At 34.2% G+C, this 21,895-nt stretch overlaps 1 protein-coding gene across 2 annotated transcripts in view; it reads left to right on the forward strand.

The window, feature by feature from the left end:
• GOPC (golgi associated PDZ and coiled-coil motif containing) overlaps window positions 1-20,172 on the forward strand; it is a 35,711-nt gene extending 15,539 nt beyond the window's left edge. Inside the window, exons 2-9 of one of the 2 annotated variants that reach the window (XM_061206842.1) lie at window positions 1,886-2,050; window positions 3,632-3,655; window positions 7,477-7,652; window positions 8,637-8,802; window positions 11,178-11,273; window positions 11,941-12,105; window positions 14,218-14,398; window positions 17,121-20,172. In XM_061206842.1, coding sequence (XP_061062825.1) covers window positions 1,886-2,050; window positions 3,632-3,655; window positions 7,477-7,652; window positions 8,637-8,802; window positions 11,178-11,273; window positions 11,941-12,105; window positions 14,218-14,398; window positions 17,121-17,251 — 1,104 coding nt within the window. In that variant the 3' untranslated portion in view covers window positions 17,252-20,172. The remainder of the gene's footprint in view (window positions 1-1,885; window positions 2,051-3,631; window positions 3,656-7,476; window positions 7,653-8,636; window positions 8,803-11,177; window positions 11,274-11,940; window positions 12,106-14,217; window positions 14,399-17,120) is intronic. The other variant, XM_061206843.1, reaches the window with a different exon arrangement.
• Window positions 20,173-21,895: the final 1,723 nt, after the last annotated feature.

A 21,895-nucleotide genomic window follows, 5' to 3' on the forward strand; every position in this document is an offset into this window, starting at 1 on the left:
TATTAGTAATCAAGAAGTTTTCATTAAAACCACAATGAAATGCCACTACATTCCTACCAGAATGGCTAAAATTAAAAAGACTCACAATACCAAATGAAGGCAAGGTTGTGAAACTATCAGAGTTCTCATATATGGTGAGCATGTCAGTTGCTACAATCATTTGGAAAACTGGCCTTTTCTGCTGAGGTTTAACATATTCATACTCTGTAAACCAGAAGTTTCCTTCCTAGATATATACTCACCAGAACTGTATTCCACAGAAAGCTGTGTAGGGTGTTGCTAGTGTACCTGTCTTCACCTCCTTACCTGCAAATATCATGTGGCTAAAATGTCATTGAGAGAAAATGTTCCACGGTTATATGGTGTTGATGGTTGCACAATTCTATGATTATACTAAAAGTCACTGAACGGTACACTTTAAAAGAGTGAGTTTTAATGGTATGTGAATTATATCTCAATAAAGCTGTTATTAAAAACAAAAATGTCATTGAGAGCATGTAGTGATTTCCTACCAGATTTAATCTCAGTTTTGGTTTATCATCCAAAGCCATTTGTTGTATCTAGCCTCACTTTCCTATCCAGTCTTGTGTAGTCTGTCAATGTACAACCCCTCTCAGTAGTCTAATCTCCTTGCTAATAACATCTTCATATTCTAGTAAGTGCTTTCATATATAAAATTAATAATATGAAAATAGTCAAAGCCATGGGTATTATCCCTATTTTATTTTATTTATTAAAAAAATCTTATTTGAAGTATAGTTGACTTACAATATTACATTAATTTCAGATGAACAACAGAGTGATTTGATATTTTTATAGATTATACTCCATATAAAGTTATAAAATATTATCTCTATTCCTTGTTGCTGTATATTACATCCTTGTATCCTATTTATTTTATACCTAGTAGATACTATCCTATTTTAAAATCAGGGAAACTTGAATGGACACAGAGTGATTTATCTGGAATCACAGGGCTAGTATTAGAATTTGTTTCAACTTCAAGATACTTACTGAGCATCTTTTATGTAGTAGGCACTAGTTGGTGCAGTTGGGAGATTTAGGTAGATTCTAATTCTCTGGTCTCTATACTCAGGGAATTTACCTACGTTGCTTCTAGTCTCTGTCTGCCCTTGCTAGTCTTCTCATCTCTTGACTGCTTTGCTGCTCCTATTTGTCCTTGTTATCATTTAACTTCAAAGCCCTTCTAAACTCTCTTTTCCTCACTAACCTTCTTTAAACCTTCCTTTACTTTGAATGCCTTGGGACCTGACCGATTCTAAATATATCTGTAACTTGCCACACATTTTTCTTTAGTTGGTTCGAATGCATATGTATTACCTCAGTTGATAAGAAAGCTTCTCAAGGGCGTAAATAATTATCACCTATAATTTAGAAAGTGTTCTCCACAATTTTTTTTTCCCCCTCATTGAACCAGCATACTTGTTGGCTCCATAGATGCTTATTAGTAAAATTATGTTCAGTAGAAAACTAAGGGCTTGCCTTGGTCTTTAACCCACTTGTTAGTTGGGAAGATCAAACACACACAAGGGATATGTCCTGTTCGCAATTGTAAAACAATGTATCGATTGTGAAAAATGAAAAGCTTCAGATTGAATGGCTGAGTGGCTCTGATGGGTTGTTCTGCTACAGTGTAACAGTTAGCTGTAGCTTACAGTTAATAATGGACTTCTAGTGTTCACCTATTCATTTCAAAGATAGTCTGTGTCATTCTTGAATAATAATTATTAGAGTCAAAATAAAGAAAATTAAGCATACTTAATGTTTTTTATTGTAGCTGTTTTATTTAAAAAATTTTTTTTATTGAGGTATAGTTGATTTACAGTGCTGTGTTAATTTCTGCTATTGTTGCTGTTTTTATAAGGCACAGTTGGTGGATCTGAAATCTGAACTGACAGAGACCCAAGCAGAGAAAGTTGTATTGGAGAAAGAAGTACATGATCAGCTTTTACAACTGCACTCTATTCAGCTTCAGCTTCATGCTAAAACTGGTCAAAGTGTTGACTCTGGTACCATTAAGGCAAAATTGGTAAGTAGTTTAGAGGGTAACATATATTTATATGTGTTTTAGAGGGTGAAAAGGACAATCTTTAATGAGGCTTTTTAATTATAAAAGTTAATATGTGCTCCTGGGAAATTTAGAAAATACAGGAAATGTGAAGGTCATCATAACCATCCACAATCTTATCACCTGGAGATGATCAGTGATAACATCAATAACCAATTGGTATTTAGAATAGGATCTTCTTCCTATTTAAAAAGATCTATGTAAATATACTTAAAAGATATTTGTGATTATAACATATAAACATTTTTTTTGCCCTACTGTATCAGTTAAGATTAAGTTCAGTTACATGTAACAGAAATCCCAAATAACATTGGAATTATTCTTAAATAGTACAAATTATTTTCTCCTAGTTAAAGAAGCCCTGAGACAGGCATTCAGAGCTGATATGGCAGCTCCACAGATATCAGGGATCCAGTGTCCTTTTGTTGTTCTGCTCTGCCATCTTTAGCTCATGGTTTCTGTCTTCAGGATTTCTTCATATCTGCATTCCAGGTAGGAAGAAGGAAGATCTAAGGGCAAAACGATGCTTCCAGCTGCATTAGTTTTCTTTAAAGACCTTTTCACGAAATCGTCCTCAACTTTTTGCCAATCATTTAGCCGTCTCACTGGCTATCCCTAGCTGCATGTCAGTCCCTTAGTTGGTCACATGACCACCTCCAGTAAAACTGGAGTTCTGTTAATAAGGAAGAAGAGGAGAGGAAAATGGAATGGGGTGCCAACCAGTGGCACATTTTTTCTTTTGCTCTTAATATAAGTATTTTCCCTGCCACTGAGTGCTTTGTCATGTTTGCATAATGTTCATTGTATAAATGTTCCATAATTAACTGTTGCCCTCTTAATCAATATAGGTTGTTTAAATAGAATTTTTTTAAAGTCTCATTTCTGTTTAACCTTATATGTATCGTGTACTATGTACCAGGCACTTTGTTAACAAAAAAAGTTAACATAGGGGACACAGCAGTAAATAAGACAGATAAAGCTTGGGAGAGGCGGAAGGTGAAATGATGTTGATGATGAGAGTAATACAGTTCAATGTTTTACTCGTTTTCAGTTAATTCTGTTTGATTGGTTAGTGTCTAATACGGATATGTTAGAATTTATTTAAATGAATATTTACTTTCTCCTAAAGTCCTTTTAAATTCTGAAATTCTATAAATATAAATTATTAGTGTTGTTTTATTTAACTGAAATGAGTCAGATTCATAACTGCTGCTTTGGAATGTTTGATACTAACATTGAGAAACAATGTACATTTTCACTAGAAAAGAATTCACCTGACATTTTAACATTAGATTTGAAACATGGTGCTGTAGTGGAAAGGCACTGAACCAGGTGTGTTAACTAATTTGGATAAAACAAACATTTTTAATCTAATCCTGTGCAGTTACTATTGCTTATGGATTTGCAAATATATTTGTTCTAATGAACTTTACCCAAGTGATATTCAACATATGGGAATTTTCCTTGTAATGATTGTACCACTAAATAAAGTCATTTGTTTGATGTTTTTCTAATTATAAAACTTTTTTCTTATATCTTAAGTCTGTCCCCTCTGTGGAGGAGCTGGTAAGTATGCCATTTCTGTTTTGCTTTAATATGTTACGCTGAAATGTTTTTAGTGCTTTATTTGCATAGTACATGTTGTCACTCTGTATGTATTTGAAAGTGATATTAATGATGGTGATTTTTTAATGTGCCAATATGTGAAAAGTTCAGTGAGTAGCCCATTGCTCTTTTCTCACCTTGTATTGTTAAAAGATTTTTCTTTTGTTTGTGATTTGTTGCCATTATTTGCAGAACCCATCAGTGTTTGACAACTTCTGAGCTTTGTAACTTGCTCATACCACTATTTCAAAAGAACAATTGGTTTTCCTTATGCAGGCCTAGCTCTTTCCTCCTTTTCTGTTTGAATTTATTCCCAGAGAAAGAATGTGCATGTTGGTTTCTTATTTATCCACTGCCTCTGTTATAACTTTTCATCAGTCTTGAGGATAATTGTGTGGCCTTTGAAACAATTGAATTTTGAAACCCTTTATTAGAATTTATTTTGGAAAATAACAATATATAAATTCTTAATATTTTTCCCGCTACCTCAACCTAATCAGGTTCTAAGTTGTCATATGACTTTTCTTCTTTTGAAAATATACTGTTTGGATATCGGAATACAAAATTAACTTCTTTGTTGTTACCTAATGATGAACAGGTTAACTAAAACAAAAAGGTTTTTTCCTTTAAATCTAAAAGTGATTAACTTCAGTGTTCTTAGTCCTATTCTTGCTTGCATCTGTTAATTTCAGGTCTGCAAGTTTGTCAGATTCATTAGGAGTTTAAATCATTAAAGCAAAGTAGTGTCTTAATATGTTTCTTAGATTTCATAAATATTATATAAATAGCTCATTAAAGTGATTGTAAGTAGATAATCCTCAACATAAAATTTATTTAGCCCATAAAGAAAGAATTCTTGGTCTTCTAGGAGCTCTTTTTATGAAACAAACAGCATTAACCTCAGTAAATGTCATAAAAAAAAGATTTTTGTTCATGTTGTCCAAACTGTGGTTTCTTTTGGAACTGATACCTGCCCTTTTAGGAAAGAGATTCTGAAGTAAATTGAGATGTTAAGAATTCCAAATTTGTTGTAAAAAGAGGATTCTAGATTATTAGCTCTTCAGATTAAAAAAAAAAAAAATCTAGGGACTTCCCTGGCGGTCCAGTGGTTAAGACTCCGTGCTTCCAATGCAGGGGGCATGGGTTCGATCCCTGGTTGGGGCACAGAGATCCCACAGGCTGTGGGGTGCAGCCAAAAAAGTAAAATAAAATAAAATAATTTTTAAAAAAATCTGCAAATTGTGTTCTAATGGTTATATTTGTTTTTTTACAGAAGTTGAAAAAGCGTGCTAATTAATCTTCCTTTTGTTTATCACATATATAATGACAGATATTTTAATCAAGGAAGTGATAAATATATTCAACATTTGGTAGTTGTCATTCATTTTAGTTTGTATTTTTTTTTATTGTTTTTACGATTGTGGTACTCACTGCCTTGTATTTGAGTATATCATATATTGATGTTTAAATATGTCGTATATTGATACGCTGTTGTCAAAGTAGACATTGAAATTACTACCAAATACATTCCATTAATTGTTAAAAGTTGGCTTACATTTGTTTCTCAGCTTAATATTTACAATAAAAAGGGAAATAATTATAATAATCACTGCTCATATATTAGAAACAATATCATTTGCCATCACTCAAGAGAAACATTCTTCTTGTGCTGAGGTGTAGATCTTTATTTAAATATCCTGAAGGGGACATGGTGTAGTGAACAGTGTCATCCACCTCTCATCAATAAATATAACTGTATTTCCACAGGATTTATAGATTCTGTTAATTAGTGAGTCAGTAAAAGCAGTTCTCTAAGTCAGTAAAAACACTTCCACTCAAACTTGGGATGGTTCTCTTGATCCAAAAATAACACTTAAAAGATCTTTCAGGGCCCTTGTCCAACTCTCAGAAGGGTTTTATTTTGCCACACTGTGTGTGTGTGTGTGTGTGTGTGTGTCTGTGTGTGTGTTTGAATTTGAATTTGACTCCCTTTAGGCAGGATTTTGTACCTTCTGTTTTCCCCTCCACTTTGTCTTTACCTGCCTATCTGTTCTGTGCTTGAATTCCAAAGGTACTTACATTTGTAACCCTTGATGTATAGGTACACTGTACTTTACACTTTGAAGGTATATTGAAAATTATTTCTCTCACATGTGATCTGGTGATAAAAATTTCATGGCAAAGATCTTAAAGTTATATTCTCTGGCTAACACCTATAAATTCATATATATGGGTTATCTACCAAGTGGAGCATAGGATGGCATCCTTTTTTGAGAGTAAAAATGGATATCCGTCCAACCTCATAGTAGGCAAGTGAGGCCAGTATTTTTCCTCAGAAAACAGTTCTTCAGTCACTTTAACATACGGACAAATAGATGATCCAGATCCCAAAGTTCAGCGATAATCTATACCATAGGTATACCATAGATATATATACATAGATACTATACTATAGATATCTATGCTATAGATATTTTTTTCCATAAACCATATTTTTTTTATTGAAGTATAGTTGATTTACAATGTGCTAATTTCTGCTGTACAGCAAAGTGATTCAGTTATACACACATATATCTTCTTTTTTTATATTCTTTTCCATAATGGTTTATCCCAGGAGATTGGATATAGTTCCCTGTGCTCTACAGTAGCACCTTGTTGTTTATCCATCCTGTACATAATAGTTTGCATCTACTAACCCCAAACTCCCATTCCATCCCTCTCCCTCCCTCCCGCTTGGCAACCACAAGTCTGTTCTCTGTATAGACATTTTTTTTTTTTTTTAATTTTAGTTGCTTCCTAAATCCATTATATGTGCTGCCACTTTATGTGTATTTTGTGAATTAAGTTGGATTATAGTGTGACTTTTTTTTTTTTTAATTAATTAATTAATTAATTTATTTTTGGCTGTGTTGGGTCTTCGTTTCTGCGCGAGGGCTTTCTCCAGTTGCGGCGAGCAGGGGCCACTCTTCATCGCGGTGCGTGGGCCTCTCACTGTCGCGGCCTCTCCCGTTGTGGAGCACAGGCTCCAGACGCGCAGGCTCAGTAGTTGTGGCTCACGGGCCTAGCTGCTCCGCGGCATGTGGGATCTTCCCAGACCAGGGCTCGAACCCGTGTCCCCTGCACTGGCAGGCAGACTCCCAACCACTGCACCACCAGGGAAGCCCCAGACATTTTTTAATGTGTAAATATTTTAATGCAGTTGTTACCAGCATTTCTCCATGACCATATAATGTTTTAAAAGAATTGGACTATCTGTTCTAATTTAAGCATTGTCCGTTTCTTACAATGCTGTAAGGTAAATTGGTCATAGAATGTATCTCTGCATAACTGAATGGCTTTGACCTGTTTATAGAATCGCTGCATTAAAGTTCATTAAATGTTTGGGCACAACCACCAGAGTGATTATTTTGGTCTAGTTTTAGAGTCATTTTTAGGAAGTAGGGAGTAGATTTAACTATCCATTGAAGCCTTTACTATTAGTATGTGATAACATGAGCTTAGAGAAGGCTACTAATCTTCGTATCCTCAGGATCAAGGTGCCCCAAGCCATGTTATTATCTTAGCTAGAAGTGGTTCCAACACCTTCTGGTACTAGTTAAAAAAAACTGGATCCAAATCTTTGTGTTCCATTTTATAGAAACGAAGTGGTAATTTTTATCATATGCTTTCATTGTTGGTATCATAGATTGTGTGCTTTTGTGTATTTTAAGGAACATGGTCTATTGCTAAAGAGTCTTAAAAGTATATTCATTGCATTATTTTTTTAAAAAAAATTGCAATAGGAAAGAGAGCTTGAAGCAAACAAAAAAGAGAAAATGAAAGAAGCTCAACTTGAAGCTGAAGTGAAGTTGCTGAGAAAAGAGAATGAAGCCCTTCGTAGACACATAGCTGTTCTCCAGGCTGAAGTTTATGGGGCAAGACTAGCTGCCAAGTACTTGGATAAGGAACTGGCAGGAAGGTGCGTGGAAAATGGGTACCCCTGTGCTCTTAGGTGACCAACTGCATAGTTAAAGAGGTTGACTCTTATCTCTTTTGGTAAATGAAATATTAATCTTTATCCTAAGAGTGATTTTATCATTGACTGTGGCTTACTGTTAACTTAATATTGATAGCATTACATATTGCAGATTTATTTAGCCATACTAAATAAGTATTTCCGGTTTACACACACACACTGCTAGTAAATTACTGTGAAATGCTAACAACTCTTAGAGCTGCACTTTTTACCATTTCCTGCCTTGACACCATAACAGATGATGTTCCCATGTACGGCAGGACTTCCGTAGGAATTCTTTCCGTGATCATTGAAACCCAGTCTTTCTTGCCCCTCAAAAACATGTTGGAATGACAGTGATTTTATCATAATAATACAGAGTTCTGCTTGCATTAATTTTTTATGGTAAATTATTCACAAACTTTGGTGATTCATTATTATTACTAAATAATTTTCTGCTTATTGTTCTAATGTCATATTAAGGACTGATGTGGAGCAAATAAAAATAATTTATATCATCTTGAAGTGCACATTTTCTAATAATTTTACCACATTTAAAGAAATAATCATTTTGTAAAAAGATACTGTCATTGGAAAAAATAGCCTCATCTAAAGACTAGTGTGATTGCATGCAAGATGTGAAACATGTTAATTGACATTAGTCTCATAAATTGTTTCTAAGACGTATATGAATTAAGTATGTGACTAAAGAAGGTCTCAATCATTCTTTTTTTTTTTTTAAACTGCTTTTGCCTTGAAGACACCTGTCTCTTTCAGAATTTTCGTGTCTATAAATCTGAGACACATCAGGAGGTTCCTGAGTATTAGTTTTATTACTGAATTAGATTTATGCAAAAACTACTTGTGTTCAGTAGTAATTCTTCTGAATTCTTTGTATAGTATGTATAATGAAAAACTAACTGAATTAATTCTTTTCCCAATATGAAGGGTCCAACAAATACAATTACTAGGACGAGATATGAAGGGACCTGCTCATGATAAGCTTTGGAACCAGTTGGAAGCTGAAATACATTTGCATCGTCACAAAACTGTTATCAGAGCCTGTAGAGGGCGTAATGACCTGAAGCGACCAATGCATGCACCACCAGGCCATGTATGTTTGCCTTGCTGCTGTTTCTCACTCAACCTTGCCCTTTCTTTAATCACAAGTCCTTTGCATTTAAAAAAATTGTACTAGTATTTAAAACCTTTATTTAAAAGTGAATTAAACTTATTTAAAATAGGTACATATTTAAAGTTTCAGCAACCCATATAGCTCTTTACAGATTTACTAACGCCCGAAAATGATATTTCTGAAGACAGTGAACTATTGCTAGCAGATGCATGTTGCTTTGGCTCATATTTCAGAATTTTCCTGAATCTTGATTAGGCATGTTTACAAATATTTTAAGCTAAGCAGAGAGTGTGTGATCCTATTGATACATTGGCAAATATTTTTGGATAATTCTTTACAGGGGGACTTTTAGTAACTAGATTTATTTGTAGTTTCTGAACTAACATTTATAACTGTTTGGTCTTGCATTAAGATGGAATTTGAGATCTGTGTCCAATTGTCTGCTTCTGTAGCCACCACTGTACAGGAGGTTTTCTTTCTACCTGGATAAAAATTTATTAAATTTCACTACAACAGCAGCCTAATGATACAAACCTTAATATAATAAAATCATATCTAACTCCTACCCAGTGGATCACATATCTTAGTATCAGATAAAGCCTGACCTTGAATAGTAAAATTATTTGTTGCCTCTGAAAAGATTATTGCAAGAAAAATTGATATGTACGTCTAGTTGGTGGGAGAGGAGTGGCAATTGCAATAAGCACTTATGCCATTGTCTTCTTTGGGACACTGTTGGTCCCCATTAACTTCTAGGCAGTGGCCAGATCATAAATGTTATTTTATGCTAAATAAAGGAATTTGAACCTTAACCTGATAATCATGAGGTTTTTCAATAAAATAGTGGACTAATAAGATTTAATATTTGTTTGACAATTACTTTGGTATAGTGAAGAGGATATATTGGAAGAGGGCCTAATTGGAGTCGGAGAGTTATATTTAGAAAGATAATAAAATAAGGAGAAAGTGGTTAGAGGAAGGACAGGTTTGAGAGAAGTACAATCAAGAGGATTTGGTGACTAACTGCTTTTGGTCAAGTAGGTGAGTGAGAAGGAAGTGTGGGTTTTTGGTTTGGGCAACTGAGTGAGATGGCATGCACTGATAAAGCAAATAGAGGGAAAGGAAGATTTTGGCAGAAAGATGTTGAAATCAGTTTTAGACATGTAGTGTTTGAGGTGCCAGTGGGACGGCCAAGTTATATCCAGTTAGATATATGGCTCTGGAATTCTAGAGAGAATTCTGAGTTGAAGATTATTAGGTAAATCATCCTTTGAACCATGGAATTGATTAAGTCATCCAGGGAAAATATATAGGAAGTAAAAAGATGGAAGGAGACTTTTATGGAGTGAGGGACGGAAATGGATCACCAAAGGAAGGAGCCTGAGGTGGAGCTGTCAGATATAGGCCATCTAGGAAAGTACTAGTATAATAGACACCAAAGAAAAGAGAAGGTTTCAAGGAGGGGATAGTGAACAGTGTCAACTTTCTGCAAGGTTCAGAAGGGCAGTGACTAACAAACGTATTCATTGGAAGTAGCCACATTCGTTATTAGTGACTGTAGAGAAGACAGTTTCATTGGAGCAAGTGGGGGCAAAACCCTAATTACAGTGGTTGGAGTACTGAATGTAGGAGGCAAGGAAGTAACTACAGTTAGGATTAACTGTGTGTGCCGGTTAAGGAAAGATGGAGGGAGGATGGTAGGTAAAGAAGATAGTGGGTGATTGAAGGGTTTTTATCTGTGTTGTTTTGTGTTTGTACATGGTCAGTATTTTAAAGCTGGATGAGACCTGGAGTTTTTTCATGTGCTGAATTAGGGAAGGAGCTTGTAGAGAGAGGGAAAGAGTAAAGGTACCAGAGAAAGAATTATTAACGGAACAAGGTCCTTTAGTTAAGAGGTAGACTCCAGAACTCAAATAAATGAAAAAGTAATTAATGATCCAGTTGGCATTATGTTTTTCAGTTCTACAAATCAGTTAAAATGGATATAGATCTTTAAGTTATTTTTCCAGTTAAGATAAAGTTACCTCCTTTCATTTCTTGAAGATATTTTTTTATCAATTCCTGGCAGTGATTTCTTTTGTCATGTCCTACAATTTAAAAAGAGATGTACCAGATGTATTAAAGAAGTTAATAAGAGTGTGAGAAAATCATCTATATTTCACCATGTTAACAGAAGAACTATTTTTGCTTTCCCATTTTATCTATTTATTAATTACTTTCTTAACACTATACTGTGTATCCACTACAGGCAACTAATAAAGATTCCTAAAAGCAAGTTATAATAGTATGGGTTTACTCTATATGGTATATTATTTAAGTAGTACTAATTTTTCTTCTTTTTTTCCTTCAATAAGGATCAAGACTCTTTAAAGAAAAGCCAAGGTGTTGGTCCAATTAGAAAAGTTCTCCTCCTTAAGGAAGATCATGAAGGCCTTGGCATTTCAATTACAGTAAGAAGTAGTGCTTCCAGTCTTCTTTTCTACAGTTGTCTAGTATAATCATGCTCCTTTGTTGGACATCATTGGGAAATAAAGTATTCTGAGTATATTTTCTAAATAACTAGATTTATCCCCATGGGTAACAACACACACACAATTACGATTAAAAGCTAGAAGGGTGAAATGTACCAAATATTGCATTTCATCAACTTTGTGTTGCATATTTTTTCACATTTTAACATCTGTGAAATTGAGATTCATCTTATAATTATTTTTGTGGAACATAAAATAATGGTTTGTCTTACCGTTCATAGTGACTTAGATTTGATAAAATCTAATAGTGCTGTGGACTACTAATACATAAAATATTTTTTTTTATTTATTTAAGAGAGTAGCTAATTGTGTTTTTTTTTTTTTTTTCGTTTTTTAGGGTTCTTTTTTTTTTGGCTCTGGAATGCGTTTTAAAAAGCACATGTATATTATTAATCATTTTATTTAGAGGTAACTTTGATATTCATAATAATTTGATTTACCATTACCTAAATATAATAGCAAATAGGATTTCACTCAGTATTTATAATAAGAGTATAGGTGCTTATGGAAATGTTTTTAGGAAAATATCAGTAGAATAGTCTGTGACTATACAAAGGTCAACTAATTTACTGCTTTTTTTGGTTAGGGTGGAAAGGAACATGGTGTTCCAATCCTCATTTCTGAGATCCACCCAGGGCAACCTGCTGATAGATGTGGAGGGCTACATGTTGGAGATGCTATCCTGGCTGTTAATGGAGTTAACCTAAGGGACACAAAGCATAAAGAAGCTGTAACCATTCTTTCCCAGCAGGTCAGTTCCCTTTATGTAACTAAAATTGGATCTGTTGATTGTTCCTTTTTGAATCTGTTGAATACTTTATACTTCCCTAGGAGGTTTCTCAAGTAGTAAAGTGTATATATATAGATACTAGTTTCCTATTATAGAAGACATTCAGCTGGATTTACTGAAAAAGATTTGCTCTTCTTCACAGCTGTATAGTTTTGAGCAAGTTACTTAAGTCCTTTATGCTGCAGTGTCCTCATCTGAGAGCTGTAAGGATTAAGTATGTTAATACATATAAAGTGTTCAGAACAGGACTTGGCTCTTAGAAGGCAAAACATTATTAATGACTAAAATGCTATACAAATATGAAGTACTATAGAAAAAACAATGTTAGAAGTGGATTGATTTTACAGTCATAAATGTTAGAACTCAAGGGTCCTTAGAAATCATTTAGCCCAACCCTTTTATTTAAAATGAGTGAACTAAGGTTTTTAGAAATTAAATGATTTGCTTAAGGTTGCAGAACATATAAAGAGTTGAGAGTCATATCCAGGAGTCATATTTGTTATCCAGAGTACTTACAATGTTTTTTTGTTTTGTTTTGTTTTGTTTTTTTCCTTCAAGAATAAGGTTGAGGGAATTAGAGAGGTGTTGGTTAGTACATTGAGATATTTGTTGGATCGTCAGCATAGTATGCCAGGGTAGAATTGAATCTCAGAGTTGAAAGTGAATTTATACCTCATTTAGTTCAACTTTACATGATGCATAAATATCTACAATATCACTAATTAAATAATTGTATTAAAGGGAGGACTTGTTGGTGATAAAACAGTCCATTTCATTGTTGTACGTTGCTGATTTTTAGAAAGCTCTTCCTCATATTAAGCGCAAAAATCTGTTTCTTCATGACAGCTACCCACAGACCTGATTCTGTCATCTAGAGAACTTTACTGAAGACCACTGCATTTACCATCTCCCCCAAAATGGTATTTTTAAAGCATTGCCTGATGAGGGAGATCTAAGAATGCAGTGCTAGTCTCTTTAAGTTGGTGTTTTCTCAGTCCAACTTGGCTGTCATCCAGTAGCATAAGAGTGAGATGAACAGCAGCTGTGGTAAAGGAGATGTAAACAGGCAGTTCATGAGATACAAAGTTGTATGGAAACACTAAGCGCATGTTAAAATTCTGAAGTATAACCTTAAACTGCTGGGAAAGAAGAGCACCAGATACTAACTTAGTGAGTAGCAATAAAAAAAAAAATGGCATGCTTTCTTTTGAGCAAAGGCAGGCTATAATTTTCAGAGAATTATAAATACCAGACTTGGGTATAGTGATTGTAGTCTCTTATTAAATGACAATTGTAGCTTGTAGTTTTTTTAACATGAAATAATCTGTAACTTTTTACCTGAACATAAAGTTGTTATTAAAGAATTACAAGATAAATACTACACATTTAGTCTAGTATAGTAGAAAGAGCAAGGACTTTGGAGTCAAATTTCTGTTTTTGTTTTACTTGTTCATCTTATTGAGAGAGTTACCTGCTCTCTCCAGGGCTAACTCAGGTTTCTCATTCATGTACAAGGGACTATAATAGTGTTATTCTGAGGATTGAAAGATAATAATTTTGTACAATAAATACAGTAATTACTATTACTACTGAACAGAATACCTTAACACTTTGGCACTCAGTGAAAGTTAAGGAAAGGCTCAAGACCTATTCAGTAAGAAACAAGAAATCATTGTGTAGAGGTTTCTTGAATTAGAGAAAAGTTTGTGTGGTACCCTTAGGTGCAACTTTAATATCTGACTATTTAGATGGATTTGCTGAATTGCTATTATGGAAAGTATAAAATGGCAAAATGACTTTTAAACTGAACATTTGTTCCAAAATTCTGTAAATTGAATAAACATCCTTTTTTATTTTAGGTCTGTTAACAAAAATATTTTGATCAGTAGAAAAATCTGTAATATTAAAAGGAAATTACTTTTACCTCTTGAGATTCTAAAATTTCATTATTTGTTGTCTTGAAAGGAGCTACATCTGAGGGCCAACTACTACTTCTCACTGCAAAGAATTTGGAAATCTTTTAAAATTATAATTACAGTAACTTGGTTTCCTCATTTTCTTTCCCCATTTTAGAGAGGAGAGATTGAATTTGAAGTAGTTTATGTGGCTCCTGAAGTGGATTCTGATGATGAAAATGTGGAATATGAAGATGAGAGTGGACATCGTTACCGTTTGTACCTTGATGAGTTAGAGGGAAGTAGTAATCCTGGTGCTAGTTGCAAAGACACAAGTGGGGAAATCAAAGTGTTACAAGGTAAAAATTACTCTAAAAGTTATAATTAATGTATTTATTATTAATAAACTTTAAAAATATAAAAAGCTTAGCTGTTCTTTAGTAACACTGTTTTAATGATGGGGAAACCATCGTTAACAAAATGGATAGCTTTCCCTTGCTAAATTATAGTTTTATTGTACACCAGTAACTACGCCAAAATTTTATTTAGATGTAAGTTCTTCTAGAGTCATCTTGGACAAGTACGTGACCAATTACTAAACTATAACTAATCCTTGAAAAATAAATAAAATTCAAGTTTTCTAGACTCTGAAACAAAGACCAACATGCCTTTTAGAGTAGATACATCTTAATGTCATTTTGCTGTTTTAATGTGCATTCTTCTCTCATAATGCAATGATTTTACAGGCTAAATATGAATAAGCGATTAGACTGTTATCTCATGATTGTTATGAATAGAATCAAGATATGTGATCTTGAGGATTTTTGGTTTAGTTCCTTTGCTATCATTTATACATATTTTAAAGAAAAATTCTAGCACTTTCTTTTACATGGAGCAGTGGTTCTTAAATTGTGATACATGGATCCTTGCGGGACCCTGAGACCTTTCAAGGGGTTCTTGAGGTCAAAACTTTTCATAATAATACTAAGGCATTGTTTGTCTTTTTTTGCTGTGTTGATATTTGCACTTATGGTACAAAAGCAATGGGGGTAAAACTATTGATACTTTAGTGCGAGTCAAAGCAGTAGCACCACTTTACTAGTGATCACTGTGTTCTTCCTTGCCATCCACTCAGAATGAAAAAGAAGAAGAAGAAAATGCCAGTTTCTCTTAAGAATATCCTTGATGAAATAGTAAAAACTGCTAATTTTATTAAATCTTGAGTATATGACTTTTTAATATTCTGTGTGATGAAATGGGAAGTATGCATCGTATTACTGAGTGTATGCTGAACAAAGATGCTGGTCTTGAGGAAAAGTACTTAAGTGATTAATTTGCTAGCTGAACTAGCCATTTTTTTCATGGATGACAACATGACAATTTTTACTTGAAAGAATGACAAATTATGGTTATTCAGACTATTTGGCAGCCATTTTCTTTAAAATGAGCAAAGTGAATCCATCACTTCAAGGAGAACAAGTGACAGTATTTATTGCCAGTGATAAAACGTGAGCTTTCAAGTGAAAATTAGAATTTTGTAAAACACGCATCAACCACCATGAGCTCGACAGCTTCCTGACACTTAAAGAACTTTTCTAATAAGATTGGTGGTGATATTAACAAATGTGATTTTTTTTGATATAGTAAAATGAAATGTGTCAGCTTTTGCAATTGCTACGTAACTCAGTGATCTAATATTTTTCAAATGACCAGTGCATGATGTTACTAAATCCTGCATGGGTAAAAGAGCCATTCAAAGTCCAAGATAGACAAATGATTTTAATGTAGCAGAGTGTGAGAAAGTGCATTGATATGGTTTTAGATTCTATACTGTAAAATTTTGGTATAAGATCAAAGAAGAATATTGACAGTTATCTGAAAAAACTAAGTTACTCTTCCCTCTTCTAACTGTTTATCTGTGTGAGGGTGAACTTTCTTTATATACTTGTAACTCATTGAGTAGAAGCAAATAAGAGAATCCAGCTCTATTCTGTAAAGCCAGACATTAAGGATATTTGCAAAATTGTAAAATAATGATATTCTTCTGACTAAATGTTTTGGAAAGTAGAATTATTTTCACTAAACAAATAAGTTATTTATGTTAACATTTATGGAGTTTATTATCATTTTTAATAAAGTAATAAATTTTTTTTAGATTTCTCAGTCTTAATCACTAATATGGTAAACATTAGTACCTCACATAACATTAATAACCCACATGAACAAAAGCTCTTTGCAATTCTCAGTACTTATTAAGAGTGTAAAGGCATCCTGAGACCAAAAAGTTTGAGAACTTCTGGCATAGAGTTTTACAGTGAACTGATGAACTGTTGCCCTTTTGGTAAATCTATATGTTGTGAATCATCTATACAAAGACAGCAGTAGCAATCGTTCTCCCCGTGCATCTTGAACAAAACAATTGTGGCACTATGTCAAAACCTTGCGCTGTTGAGCTGCTTTTCCTTTGCTTTTGTTGTCTTTCACCCTTTCTTCTATTTTTTGTCAGGATTAGAGGTCTTGTCCCTTCCTTTTTGCAGCTGAGGCTAAAAGGTTCTCTATCACCTGTGTAAATTGCAGACTACTTAAAATGTGACTCAAATATGTATACTATTTGTAGATTAACCAAAATTAGTTTTAAATTTTATTTGGACATTGGACAAACTAGATGTAGTGATAAACTAGTATGTGCCTCAGTGAACTGAAGTTAAATAATGTGAAAGCAAAATGTAAAAGAAAAATACAGTTTACAGTTCAACAGGTATTTTTGTGAGTACAACTTACTGAATTTTGGGATTGTGTGTATCAGTTCTAAGTTTCATAGAAAATTTGGTAGGAAATTTTATATAATTTTTAGATAGGTCCAATAGATAATATTAAAAAATCTGTACAGTGTTTGATATCTGCTATAAGAAGGAAGAATTCCTTTGTCAGAGATTGCTGACTTAATTAATCTAGGGTCCCGTTATTTGCTCCATATTATTATTATTAATTACAGTGGGCATTCCTTTGTTATAGCTCAATAAAAGTATGACTTTTTTTTTTTTAACTAGAAAGTATCTGTTTTTTTTCTCTTTCTTTCAGGATTTAATAAGAAAGCAGTAACTGATGGACATGAAAATGGAGACCTAGGAACTTCAAGTGAAACTCCACTCGAAGATGGTGCTTCTAAATTAGATGATCTGCACAGTCTGTATCATAAAAAATCTTATTAAACTGACTATCTCCGGACAAGATTGTTAATCAGACTATTCTGAATTTGGGGCACTAGGGAAGACGGTGACAAAGACTGTACAAGATCAAGGGAGGCTGTTTGTTGCCTAAATGAAAGGCGGGTACCTCAGGGCTTCATGTGAACAATTCTAAATGCATAAAACTCCCTATTTTCTGTGGTTTACCATAATTAACTATTGCATGTAAAGTAATTTTGATTTTCTTAAAATTGTAAAGCACCAAAGCATGTGTTTCCGAAAAGGATAGTACTAGGCTCTTAAGTACCAAATGAAGCACTACTGTTTTATTTGATTCCTTTTCCATTTAGTAGAAGGACAGTGCTAACTGGAATTTTTTTAAGAAATAGCCTTTAAATATAAGAGAATAAATGAATTCATATTGTATATTCCAGAATGTTAAGTGTGGTGTTTCAAAGGACAGAACTTGAATTGCAGAAATGTAGGCTTGACTTAAATTTCTTTTTTAACTGAAAGAATGGTTTTAGTGTTTTCTTTTTTTTAAATTTAATATGCTTCCTGATATCTAAGTCAGTTCTTAATGATCATTTATTATGAGTTTGCTTTTCAGTGTTATTCATTCAGTACAAAATAGTTTTCTTTAAGCAATCCTTTATCAATCAATGCTGCACTAGAAATAGTTTCAGAAAAGTTATTGTACATTGTACATTTTAGGTTTTTAAAAGAAATGCAGATGAGTGTAAAATATCTGTTCTCAATTATGTTGATCTTGTGTGCATGGTATTGGAGTATTACGTTATTAATGTTTAGTCACAAATGGTTTTTTTCTGGAATCCACGAAAGACAGTTTTATACATTTTGAGTTGTTCATAATGTTTGTCTTGTGATAGTCCTGGCACTTAAAGATACATCTTTTCTGTCAGTAAAAGCTCAAATTTATTACCATGTCAATGAGATACATGCAAAAGCAGTTTTCTCTCAAAGTACCTAACTGATTTGCCAGTCATCCAAAAAGCTGAGGCACTGGAGGGTAAGATAAGGTGAACATGTTTTGATATGGTAATTGTTTTGGTTGGCTTTTCTTGTTTGTGTTTGTTTGACTAAAGTGCTTTTCATATGCAAACTAGATTTGCTACTTCGCTTATCCCAGGAATAAGCACGGAGTGCCTGCTCTCTTATTTACTGTTCCGCAGGCCACTGTACTGGGCAGGGGAAAGTGAAAACATTGCATTTAAAGAGATGATAGTTTTGCCAATATCATTGTTTTAAAGGACATACGTTGAAGGGAATATTGATTGGGAGAAGGCTTTCAGAGTATTATCAGTATCTCTTTCTAATATTCAAATGTTACGTGATATAAAACACATTCTTTTATCTTTCCTAGATGCACTGTATATTTGTTCATAGGTAAATCTATAAAATGTATATACTTTATTTGGTGGTTTTGCTATTTATAAATTTTATGTTTTAACTGTTGCTCATTTATGGTTTGTTTTGGGTGGTTTTGTTCATCTGTATATCACCATGTTAATTTGTAATAGAAATGCACTTCGTAGTATATATGGTTACTGATATTAAAATACCTTGCAGCATAGCGTTGCCTCTAAGCAGAAGCTAGTATTTAATTGTACAACTGATTAAGCAAACTACATGTTATTGTTTGCTCCTGGCAGGCTAGGCCTCTTGAAAGAAAAAAAGTCTTCTCCTTATGCATCCCCTACTCCAACACATGCCCCCGTACATGACATGAGATCTGCAAACTGGATTTTAGCCAGTGTATTCATTTAGTCAAAAAAATTTCCATTGTCACGTATCTGAAAACTTTTTGTTTTGACTTGAAACCATGTTATCTTATCTTTTTAAAACACAACCTGGGATGGGATGGCCATGGCAGTTTTTCAGAGAGTATCTTTTATCTGCTAAGATTGAATCCTTAGGAAACATTAGCTAAAACCTTTTGATTTTCAAGAACTAATATGTCTATAAAGGGTTTTTTTTTTAGAGCCTTGAATTGGCATTTCTGTGAGGACGCCGTGTAATATGAAGAATTGTATGAGATGGCTGTGATACAAACTTTCTTGGGCTGATAAGCAGAATGAAAAACTTCCCAGGTAGTTTAAAATTGCAAAGGCCGGTTCCCATTTCATTCCTGCCTCACCTTGGCTTTGCAGGCCTGTGTGAGGGCACTGTTGCTCAGATGGTGCTATGAGATTCCCGCCAGGTGTTTAGAAAGTACTCAGTTAAAAGTTCATTTTAGAATATATAGTCTTCGGGGGATGGACTAAGAATTACAGACTTTTCCCAAAGGACTGAATGAGAAACAGTTTTTATGTTTTCACGTTTACAGGAAAGAAACTCATAACGAGTTTCAAGGACAGAACCAAACAGATAAGGAGAGAACTGTTGCAAAGCCATTACAATTAAAAAGGAAAAAGAAAAATATACATATGCACACACAAACAGAATAGCTGAGAAAAAATTTTCAAGAGTGTGAGGGTTGTATGTATGTGTGTATATATTTACATTTAACTTCTAAAATTCTCTTCTAAGTGTCTGTTGTGAATATGATGGCAGACAACATTTAGGTTATGAGACTTGTTAAAATAGATTGAAAGGAGACGACAGTTTTTTGATCCTTGGTAATATAACTGAATGGTTTTAGCTGAACAGTTGTCAGAAGTTAGCCCAGCTTGTCATTGGTGCTGGTTCTGTTCCCCCCACCGTGGACTTATTTTGTTTTCATGTTTAGAAACAGTATATTGATTCATGTGTTAAGTTGCACATTTCTGACATCCTTATTACGTAATCACTATCCCACCTATCCAGTCTTCCACATAGGGTCAGCCTCAAATCTATAGGATTTTTGAGAAATGTATTATATCTAGTTGTGTTGAATTTAGTATTTTTTTATTAGCCTGTAAATAAAGATGGCCTCTCCTACATTAAAATGGTATTAATCGCATTAAAAAAATAAACATTTTGCAATTCTTCCATGTTATATATTTTATTTATTATTTATTTCTAGTAGCTTCTGTTATTTGTACCAGCAAGTCATAAAGTCCATGCAAAGGCTGAACCTAGTTACTATGGTGGAACAGTTTTTTCTTAGTAGGAATTAACTGTTTGATTTTAGGAACTATTTAATCTGAATTAGTTAAAAGCATATTGGTTGGAAGGAGCTGCCAGAGCAGCTGTGGGACCAGTTTTCTGTTGAATTGTAGCAGATGCAAAAACTCTAGTCTCCTTGGGTGAGTTTTATGTTACAAATATTGATGGCGAATGTTGCCTTTGAGGATAACATTGATAAAAATTAGAAAACAAATCCTATTAGATACTATGTAAGAAGGTATTTATCCATTTTATCATCTAAGCATATATGATTTAGAAGTTCCCAAATTGTGTATAAAATCATTTTAGAAATATCTATAAACATTGTTCAGTTTGTTTGCCTCAGAAGTTGTACATGTGGTCATTTATAGTCAACCTGAGAACTAGGTGTAGAATGTGTAGGAATGCTTTTTCTTTATCAAGGGTATCTGAGGTCAATCAGGAGGAAAAACTGACAAATGGTATTTTACTCTAAGTGTCAATTAATGTAAACCATATTTCAGAAAATTACTTGAGTTATGAACATTTAGAAGTATTTTTTTTTTTTATTGAGTAACTTTGATTTAGTCCTAATACAATATGCTGTGTATCAGCTTCCAATTCACCAAGCAATTTGGAAAAGTCTTTTCCCCAGAATTCACCCACATAGGATATTGTTCTGTTTATTAAATTAAAAAGATTATTTTATTTAAGGGGTTTTATAATTAACCTTTTTAAAAAAATTTTAGCTGAAAGGTATTATTGCAAATTACCACGTGCTGTTGGTGCTAAATATTTGTCTGATCACAAATCTTTTTCAGCTGTATTTTGAGAGCTACAGTCATGGTCGTGGCAGCCAGGAGAATGCACCCCTCAGCTCTCCAGCAGGAAGGAACATAAGGGACTGAAGGCCCTCCAGCCTCTGCACTCTGGTCATCCCCACATTAATGCACAGGCTCTGCCTCACGCTGCTGCCAACCAGGGACTGAGCATGGCAGAGAGTTGACTCCTTCACTTTGGCTTGAAGACTACCTGACGGTCTTGCCAGACTCCTTTAGGATTGCGTTATAGTCTCTAAGTCACTTTCACCCAACCTTCCTTCTTTCATTTACCTGGGGTCATGCCTGCATCAGGGGCTGGTTGCCTTCCAGCCTCCCACCAACCCCAGCTCCCACCCTGTTTTTCCTCACCAGCACTGCCCCTAGTAAGTCTGTTCTATAGCTGATCCCTTCTTGGTCTTGGTGTCTGCTTCTTGGAGGACCCAGACTAACACAAGTGGACCAGGAGTGAGATCTGAGAAAACAGGTTAATAGGAGATTAGGAGCTGGTTCATCTCTCTCCCAAAGGATGAAGAGGATGACATCCTGGCTGGTAAGTGGTGTGTACATATAGGCCTTGGCACAAGGTTATGGCTCAGTTACTAGATATTTCACAGATGGTGTGTAGAAAAGAGTTATCAAAGCAGGCCTGAACCTGTTATCCTTAGAAAGGCCTGCTTTTGAGGTTCACCTGTGGCTAGTGTCCAGCAGTTTGGACTTCACGGTGTTCCCCCATTCCCTAATTGATAAGAGTGGTTTACTG

The sequence above is a fragment of the Eubalaena glacialis genome, chromosome 12 (assembly GCF_028564815.1).
Source record: "Eubalaena glacialis isolate mEubGla1 chromosome 12, mEubGla1.1.hap2.+ XY, whole genome shotgun sequence".
NCBI classification, from domain to species: domain Eukaryota; kingdom Metazoa; phylum Chordata; class Mammalia; order Artiodactyla; family Balaenidae; genus Eubalaena; species Eubalaena glacialis.